Raw genomic sequence first — 17,058 nt, forward strand, 5'->3', positions numbered from 1 at the left:
TCTCTACCTCCAGGGCGTCTGTGGCTGACTGGTTGGCAGTTTTGGCAGCAGTGTCTGCCGTGTTAATACTGTCAATGATGTTGGTGTAAGCTTGCGAGGCGTTCAGGGCACGCTGAATGATCCCATCCTGACTGGCCTGGGCGATCACCCTGTACAACAATCACATTCATTTCTTGGTCAGACTCTCCTAGAAAACAAGTGACATCAACGATGTTATTTAAGGCACAGACATACCTGGAAAGGTTCGCTGCCAACTCATCCAACATCTGGGCGTGCTTCTCTGCAGCCTCCACCACAGCAATCTTGGAGGCGGAGTGGACAAACTGCTGCACCTTCTCATCAACCGGTTTCCTGGCTCCGTCCAGCTGAGCGGCCAAACGCTCGTATTCCTGGGCACATGATGGATTAGGTGTACGAGACTAATAAAGTCGAGGATCCACGTGCCACCTGTTCACTGTTCTTTGGGGATTTCACCGGTAATCGGGCCGCAATTAAATAAATGTAGACCCGGCGACAAGTGGTCTCACCTCCTTGGAGTCCTGCAGCATCTCAAGCAGGTTGTTGACCTGAGCAACGTCATCCTCGGCCATCTGCTGCAGGTCTTCTACCTCCTTCTGCTGCTTCTGGAGCAGTGCCAGCTTTTTCTGCATGAAGCAAATTCCATTTGTTTTATCATCAGAGTTACAGAATAAAAATCTCTGCATTCCATGTACAGGTCAGATAACAGGATTTTTTTTTTTATAAGACTGACCCTCACATTGCTAGTGAAAGTGATTGTCATTGTGAAACACAGCACAGCACTCGGTGACCCAACAAATTGTGTCCTCTGCTTTTAACAATCACCCTTATTGAGCAGTGGTCAGCCATGAAAGACGCCTGGAGAGCAGTGTGTGGGGACGATACCTTGCTCAAGGGGACCTTAGTGGCACCTTGGCGGTTCGGTATTCGAACCGGCATCCTTCAGATCTGTTTCCTTACCCGCTAGGCCACCACTGCCCCAAATGTCATTGGATACAGGTGCAGGTGTGAAGGTTATGTTGCCTGCAGAAAGATTTTCAAACAGCATGTGTACCTTGATGTTCTCCAGTGCCTGCTGGTTTATGTTATTGCCATTGATGGCCTGTGCCGTGTTGTTGAGGGCATCGTTCAAAGCGTCACTGAGGTCCATGAGCTCTGAGTTGATCTTATCCAGTCGATCCCGGAGCGCCTGAGCTCGCGCTTCATTAGTAATGTTGCCCAACTCCGTCCTCATCCGCTCCAACACTGAAAGTCCAAACATAAATAATATGATAAGCAATAATCTTAGTATGAGAACATTCTAACGCTGCACATTTTTTCCTCACATTTGTTCGCCTCGGCCAACTCTCTATTGGCCACATCCTTCTGCTGAGAGCAGCTTCTGAAGCGCATCTCCCTCAGCATCGCCTGCACCTCCACCATCTTCTCAGCCAGGGAATCCTCTTCCTCCTCCTGCGTCTTATTATCGAGCGAAGTTCTGTTAAGCTGCCTGATGATGCCTGCACAATGAACAGGAGTAAAGTATCTGAAAATGCCATCATTAATGTCAACTCCATCAGTTTTTCTAATTTTATTATGTCTCAGGGTATTTTAATTCCTCCATTTTAAGTTTTGGCTTACTCAGTTTGCTACAGAGCTGGAAGCAGTTATAATGATTTTGTCTGAACATACTGCACAAAGAAAGTAGATTCAAGATATATAAGACATGTCAATCAGAGAGCAATACACAAGAGCTCACCATTCACATCTCGCATGATGTTTCTGATATGGTTGAACAGGGAGTCTGCTCGGTTATAGGTTCTGTTGGTGTTCTCCTGCAGCGTGTCTACTTTACGGCCAGTTGCCTCTGCCTACACACACAAACCACGAAAATCAACATTCAGTTATATTTTACACTTTTAATAAAGAGACCTGTTTTACTCATTAACATTATAATTGTGTGACATTTTACACAGTTAATCACAAACGACAAAATTAAGCCATTCAAACCCAGATAAAGGTTCATCCAAGCTGTCCTTTTACACCACGTTTCTACTCTGGAGAACATTGGTTTGTGCAGTTTTTCTTCAGCCACTGTTCAGCTAAGTTATTACATGTTCATACCTTTTTCTGCAGGTCATTGATGTCAGAGTTGAGGTTCCTAATTTCCCTTTCAAGCATGTCAGCTTGGGTCCGGCTGCCATCCAGAGTGCTGTTGTAATTTCCAATGGCATTCTGGAAAACAAAGTGTTTTGAATTATATTTTAAAGTTTAATTATTATAATTATCATTATTTCTTATGCATACCAATATACAATACATCAGGCAAATCCTAACCTTAAGTTGCAAATGAGCTAATGTGTGAAGTATTGTATACAAGGTGTATTAATTTTAAGCTCACAGTGATGGACTCCATCGAAGCATTGAGTTTATGCAGCTGAGCCCAGACAAAGGCACTGGCGTTCAGGCTACTGAACTGACTGGATGCAGACTGGAAGTGCTGAGACATCAGATCCAGGTCGTGGAGCAGCACACGCACACAGTTGTCACAAGCTGCACACAAACCACAAATCAAGATGGAATTGATATGAATTGATGTTGACATTTATCTGCGCTGCATTCTACACGAGTTATGAGAGCAACGCTTGGTTTCAGTAGGCAGAGAATCTTGCAGAACTCACGTTCACACTTAACAATCTGCCCATGCTGCACCGGAACACTTTTACGGTCCACACAGATGTCACACTGCCTTCCCGTGAGCCCATCCGCACACTTGCACTCGCCAGTACGAGGGTCACACCGGCCAGTCCTGCATTCACATTCTTCAGAGGAACAAAGGGACATACAAGAATGGAAGGGTTTTCATCTGTGGCATAAATGTGACTGATTTAGAGCTTTATCTTAGGCAATGTCACTCACTCCTGCAGCCGTTGGGGCTGTAGCCCCAGTAGCCAGGGGCACATTGGAGGCAGTTGGGACCATTGACCCCTGGTTGGCAGGTGCATGAGCCTGAGGCGGGGTCACAGGGCTGCTGGAGGGCAGCTGCTGAATCACACTCACACCTGCGACATCCGGAGCAGGAGTCGAATCCGAAAGCATCATCCTGGATCATGACAGACCAGACATTTTGATTGTTCATGATTATTCATACAGCAAAAAAAGTCATAAAAATCAATAGTGTGAAACAACAGACCTCACAGTGATCACAGAAGGCACCCGTCACTCCAGGTTTACAGTGACACCGGCCACTATGGGCTTCACATGATGCAGTACCACATGGAGAACAATTGCACCCTTGATGGAACATTTTTCAGAATTAGAAAAAATGTAAATTTCGAAAACAAAAAATAAAGTCAGACACTTACTGGTGCAGTTTTTGGCAACAATGGCATCTCCGTAGAAACCGGGGGCGCAGACATCACAGTGTGGCCCAGCTGTGTTGTACATACAGCCCTGACACTCGCCCGTCAGTGGATGGCAGTCACTGAACAGCATGTTGGGATCTGTGTTGTCATTGCACTGACATGGTTGGCATGTGCTGCCGATTACCATGGGGTTACCGTAGAAACCAGGAGCACACCTGGCTCGGGAAAGAAAGTTATACTCTCAGGACTGCATTTGTATGTTCATAGCAGTTCCATCCAGTTTCAGAGATCTCTACAAAGATGGAAACTTGGAGCTTATATAGTTAATTAATCTAATATCTCAGAAGCCATCTTAACAATTATGTCAAAAAACACTGACCTTTCACACTTGGGCCCAGCATATCCCGGCATGCACAGACAACGCATATGATTGGGTTTCTCCACACAGCCAATGGCAAAACTGTGAAATATTAATGAAAATAAATACAAAACACTATGTAAGAGTGATTCAATTAAGAAGGAAAGAAAATCAAACAGTAAAAGGAAAAACCTAAAGAAGATGAGAATGGTGGATGGAGAGACAGAGAAGAAAGAGAAGAGAAGGCACACTGACTTGTTGGAAGCCACCTGCAGGGGACAGGGGCAGCTGGTGCAGGACATGGCATGGCCATCCACGGTGTTGTTAGTGTGGAAACCTCCTGTGCACTTTTCACAGTGGTCTCCGGCTGTATTGTGCCTGCAGTTCTAAAAGGTAAAAGGTCACCTCATCATTAGCAACACAATCTTGCCCTAGTTACAATTAAAGCCAAACACCTAAAGCTCTTCTGAGCAGCTTTAGTGAACTCACCACACATATTCCAGTCCCGTCCAAGCACTGGTCAGAATGGCCATTACAATGGCATGGCACACACTTGCCCAAAAACAGGCCCTTTTCATCTCTGTAGAATCCAGGAGAACATTGCTAGATAATGAGATAAAGAAAAAAATACATGGAGTGGAATAAGTGCCTATTAAAGTAACGTTAATATTCTTAGTTTGTGGTCAGAGATTATATTTTGCTTCCTGACACTGAGCCAATGATGTACCTGGCAAGAGTCACCGAGGTAGTTGGCAGGACAGAGGCAGATCTCCACATTGTTTGCATGGCGACCAGAGGGCAGGTTTTCTGCACCTTCCAATACAGCAGCGCGTAGCGACACACCCTGCGCTGACTGTGAGTGAAGAGCACGTATCTGCAGAGACTCCAACCCAACCAACACCATCATCAACTCCTCACGGGACACCGCATTCCCTGTCTGTGCATGCCGGAAACTTCCCTGAGAAAAAGAGGAAAATGGGAGAAATTCATATCCCATAGCTCAAAAGCAGTGCATTTCATTGCAGGAATGTACAGAGTATGAAAGTTTACCTCCACTAGGTGAACAACTCCTTCATGAGGTTCATCAGCAGAAGAATATTCTCTCTCCATGTACACCAGGGTCATCTGGTTCCCCTGCATATGCATACCAGCAAAATCAGCCAATATTTACCTTCATACGTCAACATTTACTTTCCATAATATCCTCCATTTTAAATCATTATAAAAAACATATCATACAAATGGATTTAACAATAACATCTAATGCTGCATGTTTTGCTTGGTCAAAAGTTATGGAAAAATAATGTGTTGCATAGAAATATAATATAACAATAGTGGTTTCTAAGATTGGTTATGACTGGTGTGGAGGTTTTAATCAGGTACCTTGAGTATAACATCAGGACGTGAGGCTTCAGATGGCAGTATAAGAGAGTCCCCCCTCATCGCCTGACTCTCCAGACGATAGCGCAGGTAACCACCATAAGATGAGACCTGTACGCAGAACAAGAGGTGAGAATGCAACATGGCAAAACAGTTATGAAACAAAGACATCTGAGGATTGTCCTGCAAGAGAAGGTAGGGATGTAACTGGTTACTTCCTCCAAACAGATCAGTGTGTTCTATTAAAAGTGTTGGGCTCTTGGGCTGAGGTAAAGTAAAAAAAAAAAATCCTGGAATTGCCACTGCGTTCTCCTTGATGAAATGCGCTCCCGAAGGAGAGAGCAGATCCCCCTGGATGTGAATTTAACCCAGAATGTATACGTTCCTCCCAGAGCGACTCCTGACACGCTTCTTCTCACCTTGTCCCCAAGGTAAGGCAGAGGTGCATGCCAGTACAGTTCCTGGTAAACATCGGGGACATCGCTCAGATCTGCCTCCACCAGGTCCTGATCCTGGTACACTGAGACAGGAACCTCCTGCCTGTCTCCCCTCAGCAGCACCCAGCCGCCCATGTCCATGATCTGTAATGATGATTGTATCATGCAGTCACACAACTCTGTCTTTCTTTGAAGTACTTTTCTCAGTCAATATTTACACCACTCATAACAGAAATAAAACCATGCTTTATTATATCCTACTTACATCACATGTATTGACCATATACTATTCAATTATTAGAAAAATGCTACGGCACTGTAAATGTTATACATCATGAAATTATGCATTACATATGATGGCAACATACAGACAGTACCTCTTTCCTGCGTTTCTCTGAACTCCTACAGCGGTCAGTTGCTCCGAAGCAAAAGCACTTGGTGCAGCCTTTAGGGTTAGTGGGGTCCAGGTGGAAGGTGCCCACCCTACACTGGTCACAGCGAAAGCCTTCAACGTTTTCCTGCAGCAGGAGAAATGGGTTTTAGTACTTTATTAAGAGTATCCCTACTGAACACCTATGGAAAGATTTTTTTAACAATATCTTTCACAGCATCTCAATCATCAAAACAGCCGCTGGGGGAAAAATGGGCAATGTTCTAGAGACTCAAGGTTTCCAAAACCTTACACGGAGCCATTTTTTTACCCCCATACATACACCCATTCCACATCTGAAAGAATATTATTGAAATATAAGGGGAATCTGCTGCCAACCTTGCAGAGGCACCTGCCCGTGTGGGGGTCACACACACTCCCCTCAGTCCCTGCTTCATTGCAGTCGCATGGCCTGCAGTTGGGGTAACCATAGAAGCCATGGGTACATTGGTCACACCGGCGCCCAATGATGTTGTTCTTACAGCTGTGGAAAAAGAAGGAAGGTTAAAAAAGGAAGGCAATCAAAAGGAAGGAAATCAATGATGCAATAATTCCTGTATATTTATGTCATTAGTATATAGCAGCTAATATTATGTCATGTCATGCTTTTAAAAATGCTTTTAAAAAAGTCATGTGAAAGGGAGTTTCAAACAACAAATACGCTACTTAATGTCATGTGCAAAACAGAATGCGCTAGTGTGTGTTAACATGTTTGGGTGTGCGCTGGGTGGCAGATGGTCGTTTCATGACCCCCCAGCCTCAGGCGAGCGATTCTGACAGCTGATTTATGGCTTTCTTGCCTGGACAACCTCAGGATTCCTGCCTGGGGCTGGTGATGAGGTGGGGGAATGTAGCACTTTTGTGTGGAATTTCTAAGCGCCAGCTTGATTTAGGTTGGGGGGGGGGTGTCTCAATCTGACCTCATCTGTGGTGACCCCACTTCTCCGCCCCCTCGTCTTTCGTTGGGAGGTTTTTGCAAAAGTGCTCCATGGCACTGTTTGCCTTTCCCAGTTTGGTGATTTTTTTTAAAGTGAATTATTATAAGCCATGTAAAAATAGGGCCTGGCTCTGGAGAGGGTCTGGTGCTTTCCCAGGCATTATTCATGGGAAGTTAGAACAAGAGGGCCCTGCCTCTGCTTTTAATTCTTCCACATTAAAGGGTTAAAGTGGAGCATCAAGAAACAAAAGCTCTCAAACCCAGTTTTGGAGGGCCATCTCTCCTCAAAATATTTGCAAAAAGCCCATATTTTGTACATATTTAAGAATTTCTTGATGCAGGAAAATGGTTGTTATGTATTCAGTTAAATAGTAAATAGGTGCGATAGTCATGTTTTTTGTTCTGTAATGTTTGTATGTGTGTACAAAAATGTTATTACATTTATACCTTTAGAATAATATTACAGTATAATAATTGCGCATATTACAGATTTAGCTAGACTTGTATTATACCCTGCATAAAATATATATATTCATACATAAATATATAGCACTATTATTACAATGGCTTGCTATATACACAAAAGCAATTCTTTAACCATTTTATGCTAAACTGTACCTGCACTGGCCGCTGTTGGTGTCACAGCTTATGTCCAGCGTGGTGACACCAGGCTGGGAGCAGTTGCAGATTTCACAGCCCACCAGCGGGTGGCAGCCAAACGTCTGAGGCTCACACTGGGTACAGTCTGGCTGCTGTGTCCGCGGGGGACAAATACAGTCTCCAGTCACTGGTTCACACAGCCTTTCCCCACATGCACAAGCTGAAGTGTGAATAGACACATGTATCAATTATGCATTTTACCTGTATATTACTGTTTTACATGATTTTTGGAATCAAATCCAAACAGAAGAGTTGAAAAGGGATCATAAATCACTCAGATAAAACTCACGTCTGCAGTTGGGGAACCCCCAGTACCCGGTGGCACACTGGGAACAGTCTCTGCCAATGACGTTTGGCCTGCAGTGGCACTGACCCCCAAATGGTTCACAAGAGTCACTATCAGCCCCAACCTCATGGCAGCCGCAGGGCAGAGCGCCGTTGTTAAAGAAAGCTGACAGCGACACAGCGGAGTTTTGGCAGAATGCTGATGATGTGGCCAGACTGCAGGGGGTTTGAAAAAATATAACTGTTACTAAAGGATTTAATTAATGATAAGTATGTTATTTTATTAGCATTAATAGGCAGTACTTTATGTAGAAGCTATTCTGTCCACAGAGGCTGATGAAGTCATATGATTTGTCCAGAGGCTCCTCTGATAGACAGCTGGAGGTGTAGCTGCCCTCGGGAACAACCATCACATAGTCCTGCAACACCATAGCCCACCACCACTCATTATATATTCCAGCCAAATGCCCAGGTTCCCGACATTCTGTTCCTTCAGACCACTCACCAGCCAGAGTGTTTTTCCCTCGGGAACCTGGACAGTGACAATGACCTCATGGTCAGTCACATCCAGGATGATCTGGTTTTCTGAGACCAGAACGCTGCGGCAACCATACCCATGAGGACAGAATGATGCATTGGCGTGGCCTGAAGTTGACAAAAAAAAACATTTTTTTGGTGGGTGGGTGCAAAGGTTTTTCTGTTGGTTTCTGTATTCAGTCACTTTAATTTTAGCCAGTGAAGCCAAGTGTGTTCTCCAAGCTCCTGACCCCCAGTAGGGTCACAAAAAAGCAAAAATGTGAAATGTGAGGTCTGCTTTCTCTCAGTTGAGATTGTCGTGGAACAGATGGTGATTGGGTAACAAGGGGGGCTCACCCTGCCAGATGCGACCCCCGTTGACGTAGACCTGCATGGCATAAGTGGGATGCTGGGGCTGATGGTAGTGCACAATAAACACATAGCGTCCGAGTGTGTGCACACGTGTGGTATACACCACTGCATTCTGAATGGACAGGGGGACAGGAGACATTCAGACAATATTCTTATAGTTTTCACTTCAACAAATCAAATTATAATGTTCTTTTCTAGTAAGTTAATAATATTATAATTGTGCTATTAATCCCTCTCTGCTTTGTACAGCTTGGATTATACAGACCCAGATACCACACTGATATTTACACCTACACTCATGTTGCCAACAGATGACTGAACTCTGTTAAGAAAGCAACTCAATGGATTAACCTAAATCTGAACAATCAAATATAGATCTATAGTGTTAAACAGAATAATATCATCATATTATAATCTAGAACCCCCTGTATCCATTGATGTTCTCAATAAGATACAATCAGAAAATGGAAATATCAGAAATATCAATGAAATCTATTTACAGCACTGGGATATTCATTTGTGATATAAAATGAATAATTCTTTATACACGAAAACCTCCAAGGCTCATTATTATTTGTACGAAACACACTGTAAACACATAATTGGGTATTATGTGTAGTACTGTGTGCGGTACCTGTGAAGGGTTGAGTTGTATATATTCTGTGTTGTCCGCTGCTGTGGAAGGTTTGTCGATTGAGAGCCAGTGGGGAGCCTGTGCAAGACTTTCTGGGTCAGGTGGAGAAGCCAGAATGGGTTCCTGAACAGAAGAACCCTGACCCTCCTTCAATACCAGACTCTGGGGTGGAGTTTGGAAACGTGAGGGGATGCAGGAACCCCTTCGAAAAGAAACAGGCACAAAGCTGGATTTGTGACATGTTTTCACATGGACTTTGTGATGAAAATAATGATCAAAATAATTTATTTAATCTAATTAATGTTTACAGAATATATATAAAAGAACAGCACAGGGAAATAGGAAATACATTACCTGTCTGGTGAAAACTGGCCATGTGTGCTGATGCAGTGGACCTTAGGCATCAGGTACTCCATTGTGAAGTCTTTACGAGGGATGAGATAGATTTTGTGCTGGAAAAAACAAGAATGTGTTTAAAAAAAGTGAAGTGATTGTCATTGTGAAATCACCCTTGGTGAGCAGTGGGCAACCTTGAAAGGTGCCCGGGGTGAGGTGTGTGGGGACGGTGCTTTGCTCAGTGGCACCTTGGCAGTTCGGGATTTGAACCGCTTGAAAGACCCCAACACAGTGTAATTTTGTGGAACATTCAATTGTTGGCTATATAAAGCTCTTACCAGGAAGAAGTTTGCTCGGTCAGCGATAAATTGAACATCAGCCTCTGAGGACAAAGTGAAAACTGCCACTTGATGCCGGTCATCCACGGAAACAGCTCGGCACAGGAAACTACAAACACACGGCAAATAAAGTTGGCCCAGCAAATCGCAATTCACAAAGCACAACACAAACACAGACCCTCACCTGTATTTGCACTGAGGCAGCGTGATCTGCTCCTGATGGCTGCGCTCCCCGGCTGCGCTGACCGACACTGTGAGCTTCTGGGCCGTCTCGTCCTCACTAGAGTACTCCACCACCAGGGCGTAGTGGCCTGGAGCGGGGACCCGGCTCACAAGCTGCACATGTAACTGTGGGGTAAAAAAAAAAGCAGGGTGAGAACACCAACCCAACACTACAATTAACACATGTGCACAGACACACACAAATTCTCACATCATTGCCACTGCACATGGCCATTGGGGGGTGTCGAGGGGTAATTTTCTCAGTTTGACAGGGTCGGGGCAGGTGGTTGTCTGACCGGCAGCTGGCGTCATTACCAGAGACAGAGAGGAACTTCTCCAATGGCAGGTACTTATACATAAGACAGCTACGGCAGAACACAAAGGATAAGGTTAAACCTAATTTAAGATGCACGTGCAATATATACATTTTTGCAACCAAGGCACTTACTTCTGAGAGGCGTCCGGAGCTGAAGTGTACATGCAGGGTTCAGTCACTTTGAACTGGAGGATGGGGGCTTCGTAATAAGAGCTGGGAAGCAGCACCAAGTAGTCCTGCAAGGCAACACATCATGAGACATGTTCTCAATGTTTGACATTTTTCTTTTAGAATTTATTTTGACTGGCTGAATAATTCTTGTGATGAAGTAATATAGATTGGGAAAACAGCACAATGACATTTTATGAATCTGAGAATTTCAGCACTAAAATAGCAATTCTGTATTAATAACAGCATTTTTTAAATGATCGTATTAATCCTTCCCGAAATCTTGTGTGTTCAACTTGAAAATTCTGTTTCAATAGGGACCTAGTATCTCTCACCAGAAGAATGCCTTCTGCCTCAATAATGATAGTCCATGCCCCAGGGTTTAGCACAAATGGCTCCACATAGTTGTTCTGAGGAACGGTGACGAAGGTGGGTTCAGAGCTTGGAGAGAAGACAATCTGTTTGGACTGTTCCGAGCCTGCAGAGAAAATCAATTAGACAATGTAAGCGATTCAATTTTAACAATAAATTAGATAATGGTTGAGTTGCAATGTTGTGGTCTGTTTTAATTAAAAAAAAAAAAAAAAAGTCATCTGGGGTGTTTGGGCACTGAGACTGGCCAAGTCCTTGGTCGCACGTACCTTTCCTGTTCATCTGATAGGTTGTGATTTTACCATTGGAAACAGCAGCCCCCCTGTTTACATATCTGAGGATGAAGCGAGTGAGGTACACATCTTCCTCACTAATCTGCACCGCCAGGGTGACTGTGCGCTGGGGGAGGAGGAGGAGGAGGAGACAACGAAGAATAAAAGCCAGGCTTTCACTTACAGTTTCCACAGACCAGGCTCCTGCCGTCCTCCACCAGTGACACCATGCCCCGCACGTCCTCAGCGCCGCGGTTCACATAGCGCAGAACCACGTGGAACAGATCCGGAACGTGCACTTCTACATCTATCATTACTTTGGGCTATTAAAGCACAGCCATGCAAACAAAAGAGGGAAACAGAGAGAAGGAGGCAAAACACAGAAAGGAAAGACCAATTGAAGAAGAACAGAAAAAAGCAAGGGGCCAATTTTAATACTACCACCCCTACTAATGCAATCACAACAGAGCTTAAAATATCACGCCAGCACCCGTAAAAAGTAGCATTCAACTCAAGCCAATCACAAGCTGCCATAGCAAGCTGTCTACCAAACTAGGCCAGGAATATACTGTGCAAGAGTATATTCAATATAATAAAATACTAATAATAGTACTTTGCTATACTTCATTTCATTTATGTCCTCACTTGGATGGGAGACATCAGGGCATAGCCCCTCCAGCTGAAGCCCTCAAACTCATGATGGTCATAGCCAAACCTAACAGGTCGGCCATCCAGCATAATGCCATCTTCAATCTCAAACTTGAGATGGTGCAGGTCGGGGAAATAGTGATCTGGGCGGGGCCTGTAAACAGTAGGAGGGGTCAGGAAGTGTTAACTGATACTGACATACAGCACTATCATTTCACGAACACTGCAAACATGGGCTAAAAAGCGAAAACGGGCTAAACTTAAAAAAAGTAATCCGTCACACCTAATATTTTAGCATTGATATAATGTACATAAACAGCAGGTTACAGCAGGTTTGATTGGTTTATTTTCATTATATTTTCATCAATGCTAAAATATTAAGTCACAGATTACTTCAATTTGTATTACTTCACAGTGTATGTTTGTTGTTGTTTGTCTAATGTGTTTTTTTTCTTCTCATTAAAGTAGTTAAAAACTATGCTGTGTAATTCATGCTTACGTGTGCTTATGAGCTTATGAGCGCTTATTCATATTACAGGAATGCTATAATATTTGGTGTGACAGATCACCAATTTTTTCAGTGAAGATGTACATATATGTAGTTTTGTCACTGCTATGATATATTGTTCCAATCATTATTTTTTTTGTTCTACTCACTGGTTGCACTTAGCTCCCTCCACATTGGGCCTACAGCGGCACCGACCGTTTGTTTCCCCACAAGACAGGCCAGCAGAACCTCCAATATCACACTGGCAGCCTGGCAAGTGCACACATACAGACTTTTAACACACTTACAGTCACTTGGCAGACGGCTGATATCGTCAGACCTACCTTGGCATCCAAAGTAGTTGTCCTTCTGTAGATTGAAGTATCCATCTTTACACACAGTGCAAGTCCCACTGCACACATTGGGTTTGCAGTAACACTGCCCATTACTCTGTAACAGTGAAGAAAACAGAATGGGTCGATGCATCTATGTAGGTGTTTTGTTCAACACTTGTATGTGAAGGTATTTGTGAAAAAAGTGTTCTTTTGCAAATGGCAACTGGGTGCATGTTGTGTAATGCGTTTGGCTGTCACTCACTTGAGTACACTCTGCCACGGCACTCACGGTGCCCACAGTGTTACATTCACAGCCTGAAAAGTACAGATACACCGGCATTAAACATTCCTGGATTCAGACATAGTTAACTTTCAGGACATTTTGAACGGTTCAGTTTTAAGAAGATGATTTCTTACTGGAGCATCCATAAGGTACGTCAGGAGAAAGGTTCCAGTAGAGAGGTTTACACTGGTCACAGGCCACTCCCTCTACATAAGGCTTGCATTCACAGGAACCCTACATGACATGAGTGACAGCAAACAGCGGCCAGTCAGAAACTTAAAATTCAACAGTCTCTAGAGAAACTACAGACATTTCGGTTTTTGACAGAGCATGATTTATGTGGGAGAGGTCAAAAGGTCATGATGTGAATAAAGTTTTTGGTACAATGTCCAAAAACAATGAGGGCATTGGGGAAGGTTGGAAGCTGTACTTACAACGGTTGGCAGGACCTCGTTCTGCACAGAACCAGCTGGATTGCAAGTCCCCGCTGCCATGGAAATAAAACTGAATTAATGTCAGGACGAAATGTTCTAAGCATCAGTTAAAATCCATACTCTGGTTTGGAATTAGAATAAATCTACTCTTTTCTCATTATTTGTTCTATGAAGTGTAGCGGTAATGAACATGGGAATTTTAAAATGCTCAGTAGCCAGATATTGATCCTAACATTACAGGGGTTGGTTACCATGGCAATAGGGGAAACCGTAGGAGCCCGAGCCACAGGTGTCGCATCTGAGACCCACCACATTGGGCAAGCAGGTGCACTGCCCTGTCACCTGATCACAGCTGCTGAACTTTGACCCCTCAGGAGAACACTGACAAGCTGCAAAGAATAGAGAAAGAGAGAGAGGGAGAGAGAAATGAATAAAGTGCAAGAAATCCTAAACCAAAGAGTGTAAAAGACTGGATAAGGCAGACAATAGGAGTCATACCTTCTTTGTGTGAATCAGTGAAAGTTTGCAAAGTAAATGAATGGAACAGTTGTTGATTGATCAACTCAAAAGAATTACACTAAAGTCCAAACATTACGAACTTTACACTGTAGCCGCTCAAACATTACACATTGGCTCAAAAGTATGTGTGTGTGACATCACACAAGTGCTGTAATGGCACATGTATGTTACCACCCCTCAGAACTGTTTAATGCACAGCACAGGGTGGGGTCAGAGAACCTTGACACTCACGCGTGCAACTGGGGTAACCATAGTAACCAGGCGCACACTGCTCGCATGACTGGCCGCTGTAGTTAGGTCGGCAGCGGCATTGACCTGACGCGCCGCAGCTTGTGTCCAGAGAGGTACGTGGATCACAGGTGCACACTGGGAACAAGGAAGTGATTAATGAAGTGATTAATTGTATGAAATTGTAGTAAAATAAAAAAAAGTTTTAAATCACAATGGTGATACACAATGAGTGTGTATCATGGTGCTTGTGCGTATTCACAGCTGTTTATGGTGTAGAAGCTCAAGCATGCTTGTATATTATGCATGTCTCTTTTTCTAAATATCTTTGTGTGTTAATGTGTATGTGTGCATTTAAATAAACTTCTGCGGATGTAGATGAGTGTGTATCAGTGTGTGTGTGTGACAGTTACCATGACAGTTAGGGTATGAGGGAAAGCCTGATCTGCATTGGTCACAGCGAGGTCCCTGAAACCCCGTTCTGCACACACATTGACCAGAGGAGTGACAGATTTCAGAGATGGAGCCGACTGAACTGCAGCCACACACTGAGAGAGAGAGAGAGAGAGAGAGAGAGAGAGAGAGAGAGAGTAAAATGTTTGTAATGTTTTCAGCATTACAGGTTAGATTAGTATATTGTTATAGTGTTTATGTAACACACTTGCCTAAAAACCACAAAGTCTGACCACAAAGTCACAGGTTCAAACCCCACTTACTACCATTGTGACCCTGAGCAAGACACTTAAAAGTGTCTCCAGGGGGACTGTCCCTGTAACTACTGATTGCAAGTCGCTCTGCAAGTGTTTGCTAAATGCCTGAAATTAATAGGGGCATTTGTTTACACACAAACAGCAGCAGACACACTCAGGTCCAGTCTGAGGTGCGGTGCTGTGGAACAGTGAGGGACATGTTTTTGGCACAAACTCACATTGGCAGACGGGGTAGCTGAAGTATCCCGGGGCACACTGCTCGCATGAATAGCCATCGAAGCCGCTCCGGCAAAAGCACTGCCCCGTTTGTTGGTCACATGACCCATCTAAGCAGCCAGTGCCTGAACACTGACAGCCTGAGGAGAGGGAGAAGTGTTGAGTGTGCGGCTTTTGTGCAATGTAACACAAATCTTGTAGCTTGTGTGAATTTGTGTTTTTCCATACATTGTTGGTTTGGTTTCATCCTCAGAAATACGACAGAAATTGCAGAAAACAACTAAATAAACGTATACAGTTGCACAATACACCAAAGCAGGACCATCAGGCGCTAAAAGAAGTTAGAGAGTCTGATGTTTCTGGGTCTTAGCTATAAGACTACCGTTCAGGGACAACCAGAAGCATCACTTTGAGTTATATTGTGTACAATGACATTTATTTACTATATAATGTAAATGGAATAGCATCAACCATCCCTTGTCATTATAATACAATATAATACAAGTTGTTCTAATGAGAATAGAAGTACGGGGATATGAGATCATCTCATTGAATCAATGAGCAATTCAGCAATTCAGCAAAAAGTAAAAGAGGCATGAAAGCTGATGGGCCTTACGTTGGCAGTTCAGGCCGAAGTGGCCAGCAGCACAGGTGTCGCAGTGTTGACCGGTGAACCCTGCTTTGCATAGACAGGTTCGAGTGCGGGGGTCCGGCCGACATGAGTTCCCCTCAGTCCCTGCTGCACTGCACTCACAATCTGTTCACATGATGAGAAAGAATTTAGACAAACTGAATACGCACAATAAAGCAATGATCCATTGTGCCCAGTTGCATGGATCCCATTTTTCACTATTCCACATCTGTCCACCAATAAATTCAAGACAGTACACTCTACATAAATTCAGAAATGTTATGAACAGGTTACAATTGCTCAGCAACAACTCATCAAAGGCAATATAAGTTCTTGACAACTGCAGTCAATGTGGTTCAAATTTGAATTGAAAAGTGCTTTATTAGATACATATTTCTGCTCTAATCAGAACTTCCACCCGCTGCTTGTCCACTGAGTAGATACACTGAGGTCAGATGTGTTCCCATGTCATCTGCAGGCATTCCGCTTTCACATTCCATTCCATGTCACTGAATTCCAATCCAGTCTGATGGGGTTTTACGGTTCTACATTGTTTAATGTGCATGTAAAGAGGACATTACGCTCACTGTCAACAACTAGTTGAGAAATGCCTGTCACTGACCAAATTTACATATATATCTCTTTCACAAAAGACTAACCCGAAAAAAAAAAACATGTTAGAAACTCTAACAAGCACAATGACGTGCCATGTGTGTACAGCTCCGAACTCAACAGTGCAGAGAGAAATGATGGGAATCTTACTGATGATGTGTCCAGCAGGCAAAGCTTCGCCATTACTGTTCTGATAGGGTGAGATGACAGCTGATAAACAGATACACAAGCAGTGGTATGAGATGATGTGAGGGAAGCACTAACCATAACAACAACAACACACACAAGTGGAAAAGTTCTTGATATGGTACCATGCCTTTTGCAATCATTAGATTTATATCTCTGGACTGGGATCATTAGCAAAATCCAAGGGGGAAAAGTACTAAAGAAAATGTGCAAGTTATATTAATATACACTACCAGTCAAAAGTTTTGAACACACCTACTCTGTGGCGGTTCTAAAGGCTAAGATGGATGCAAAGATCCAATGTCAGAAGTATTTTTATTTTTGTAGCAGGAGAAAGCAAAGTATGTTTGATGAATCTGTATTTCCAGAGTCAA

General features: G+C 43.6%; 1 protein-coding gene across 2 annotated transcripts in view; it reads right to left on the minus strand.

The window, feature by feature from the left end:
• The window catches only part of lama5 (laminin, alpha 5), a 53,880-nt gene that overhangs the window by 10,986 nt on the left and 25,836 nt on the right, over window positions 1-17,058 (minus strand). The window contains exons 11-56 of one of the 2 annotated variants that reach the window (XM_028993542.1): window positions 16,649-16,708; window positions 15,872-16,012; window positions 15,258-15,395; window positions 14,743-14,877; window positions 14,333-14,467; window positions 13,834-13,971; window positions 13,583-13,635; window positions 13,283-13,382; window positions 13,128-13,180; window positions 12,875-12,980; window positions 12,701-12,800; window positions 12,041-12,197; window positions 11,393-11,522; window positions 11,087-11,229; window positions 10,716-10,819; window positions 10,479-10,632; window positions 10,230-10,393; window positions 10,046-10,154; window positions 9,726-9,823; window positions 9,372-9,573; window positions 8,723-8,849; window positions 8,355-8,494; window positions 8,153-8,268; window positions 7,854-8,065; window positions 7,523-7,724; window positions 6,307-6,451; window positions 5,915-6,055; window positions 5,520-5,681; window positions 5,104-5,211; window positions 4,771-4,854; window positions 4,448-4,678; window positions 4,210-4,323; window positions 3,976-4,106; window positions 3,742-3,822; window positions 3,363-3,577; window positions 3,191-3,291; window positions 2,917-3,100; window positions 2,679-2,819; window positions 2,399-2,550; window positions 2,122-2,232; window positions 1,757-1,868; window positions 1,344-1,517; window positions 1,073-1,263; window positions 528-644; window positions 235-389; window positions 8-149 (exon numbers count right to left, since the gene is read on the minus strand). In XM_028993542.1, the coding sequence (XP_028849375.1) occupies window positions 8-149; window positions 235-389; window positions 528-644; window positions 1,073-1,263; window positions 1,344-1,517; window positions 1,757-1,868; window positions 2,122-2,232; window positions 2,399-2,550; window positions 2,679-2,819; window positions 2,917-3,100; window positions 3,191-3,291; window positions 3,363-3,577; window positions 3,742-3,822; window positions 3,976-4,106; window positions 4,210-4,323; window positions 4,448-4,678; window positions 4,771-4,854; window positions 5,104-5,211; window positions 5,520-5,681; window positions 5,915-6,055; window positions 6,307-6,451; window positions 7,523-7,724; window positions 7,854-8,065; window positions 8,153-8,268; window positions 8,355-8,494; window positions 8,723-8,849; window positions 9,372-9,573; window positions 9,726-9,823; window positions 10,046-10,154; window positions 10,230-10,393; window positions 10,479-10,632; window positions 10,716-10,819; window positions 11,087-11,229; window positions 11,393-11,522; window positions 12,041-12,197; window positions 12,701-12,800; window positions 12,875-12,980; window positions 13,128-13,180; window positions 13,283-13,382; window positions 13,583-13,635; window positions 13,834-13,971; window positions 14,333-14,467; window positions 14,743-14,877; window positions 15,258-15,395; window positions 15,872-16,012; window positions 16,649-16,708 (6,209 nt within the window). Of the gene's footprint in view, window positions 1-7; window positions 150-234; window positions 390-527; window positions 645-1,072; window positions 1,264-1,343; window positions 1,518-1,756; window positions 1,869-2,121; window positions 2,233-2,398; window positions 2,551-2,678; window positions 2,820-2,916; window positions 3,101-3,190; window positions 3,292-3,362; window positions 3,578-3,741; window positions 3,823-3,975; window positions 4,107-4,209; window positions 4,324-4,447; window positions 4,679-4,770; window positions 4,855-5,103; window positions 5,212-5,519; window positions 5,682-5,914; window positions 6,056-6,306; window positions 6,452-7,522; window positions 7,725-7,853; window positions 8,066-8,152; window positions 8,269-8,354; window positions 8,495-8,722; window positions 8,850-9,371; window positions 9,574-9,725; window positions 9,824-10,045; window positions 10,155-10,229; window positions 10,394-10,478; window positions 10,633-10,715; window positions 10,820-11,086; window positions 11,230-11,392; window positions 11,523-11,579; window positions 11,719-12,040; window positions 12,198-12,700; window positions 12,801-12,874; window positions 12,981-13,127; window positions 13,181-13,282; window positions 13,383-13,582; window positions 13,636-13,833; window positions 13,972-14,332; window positions 14,468-14,742; window positions 14,878-15,257; window positions 15,396-15,871; window positions 16,013-16,648; window positions 16,709-17,058 lie in introns of both variants that reach the window. The other variant, XM_028993541.1, reaches the window with a different exon arrangement.

This window comes from Denticeps clupeoides, chromosome 10 (genome assembly GCF_900700375.1).
Source record: "Denticeps clupeoides chromosome 10, fDenClu1.1, whole genome shotgun sequence".
NCBI lineage: Eukaryota > Metazoa > Chordata > Actinopteri > Clupeiformes > Denticipitidae > Denticeps > Denticeps clupeoides.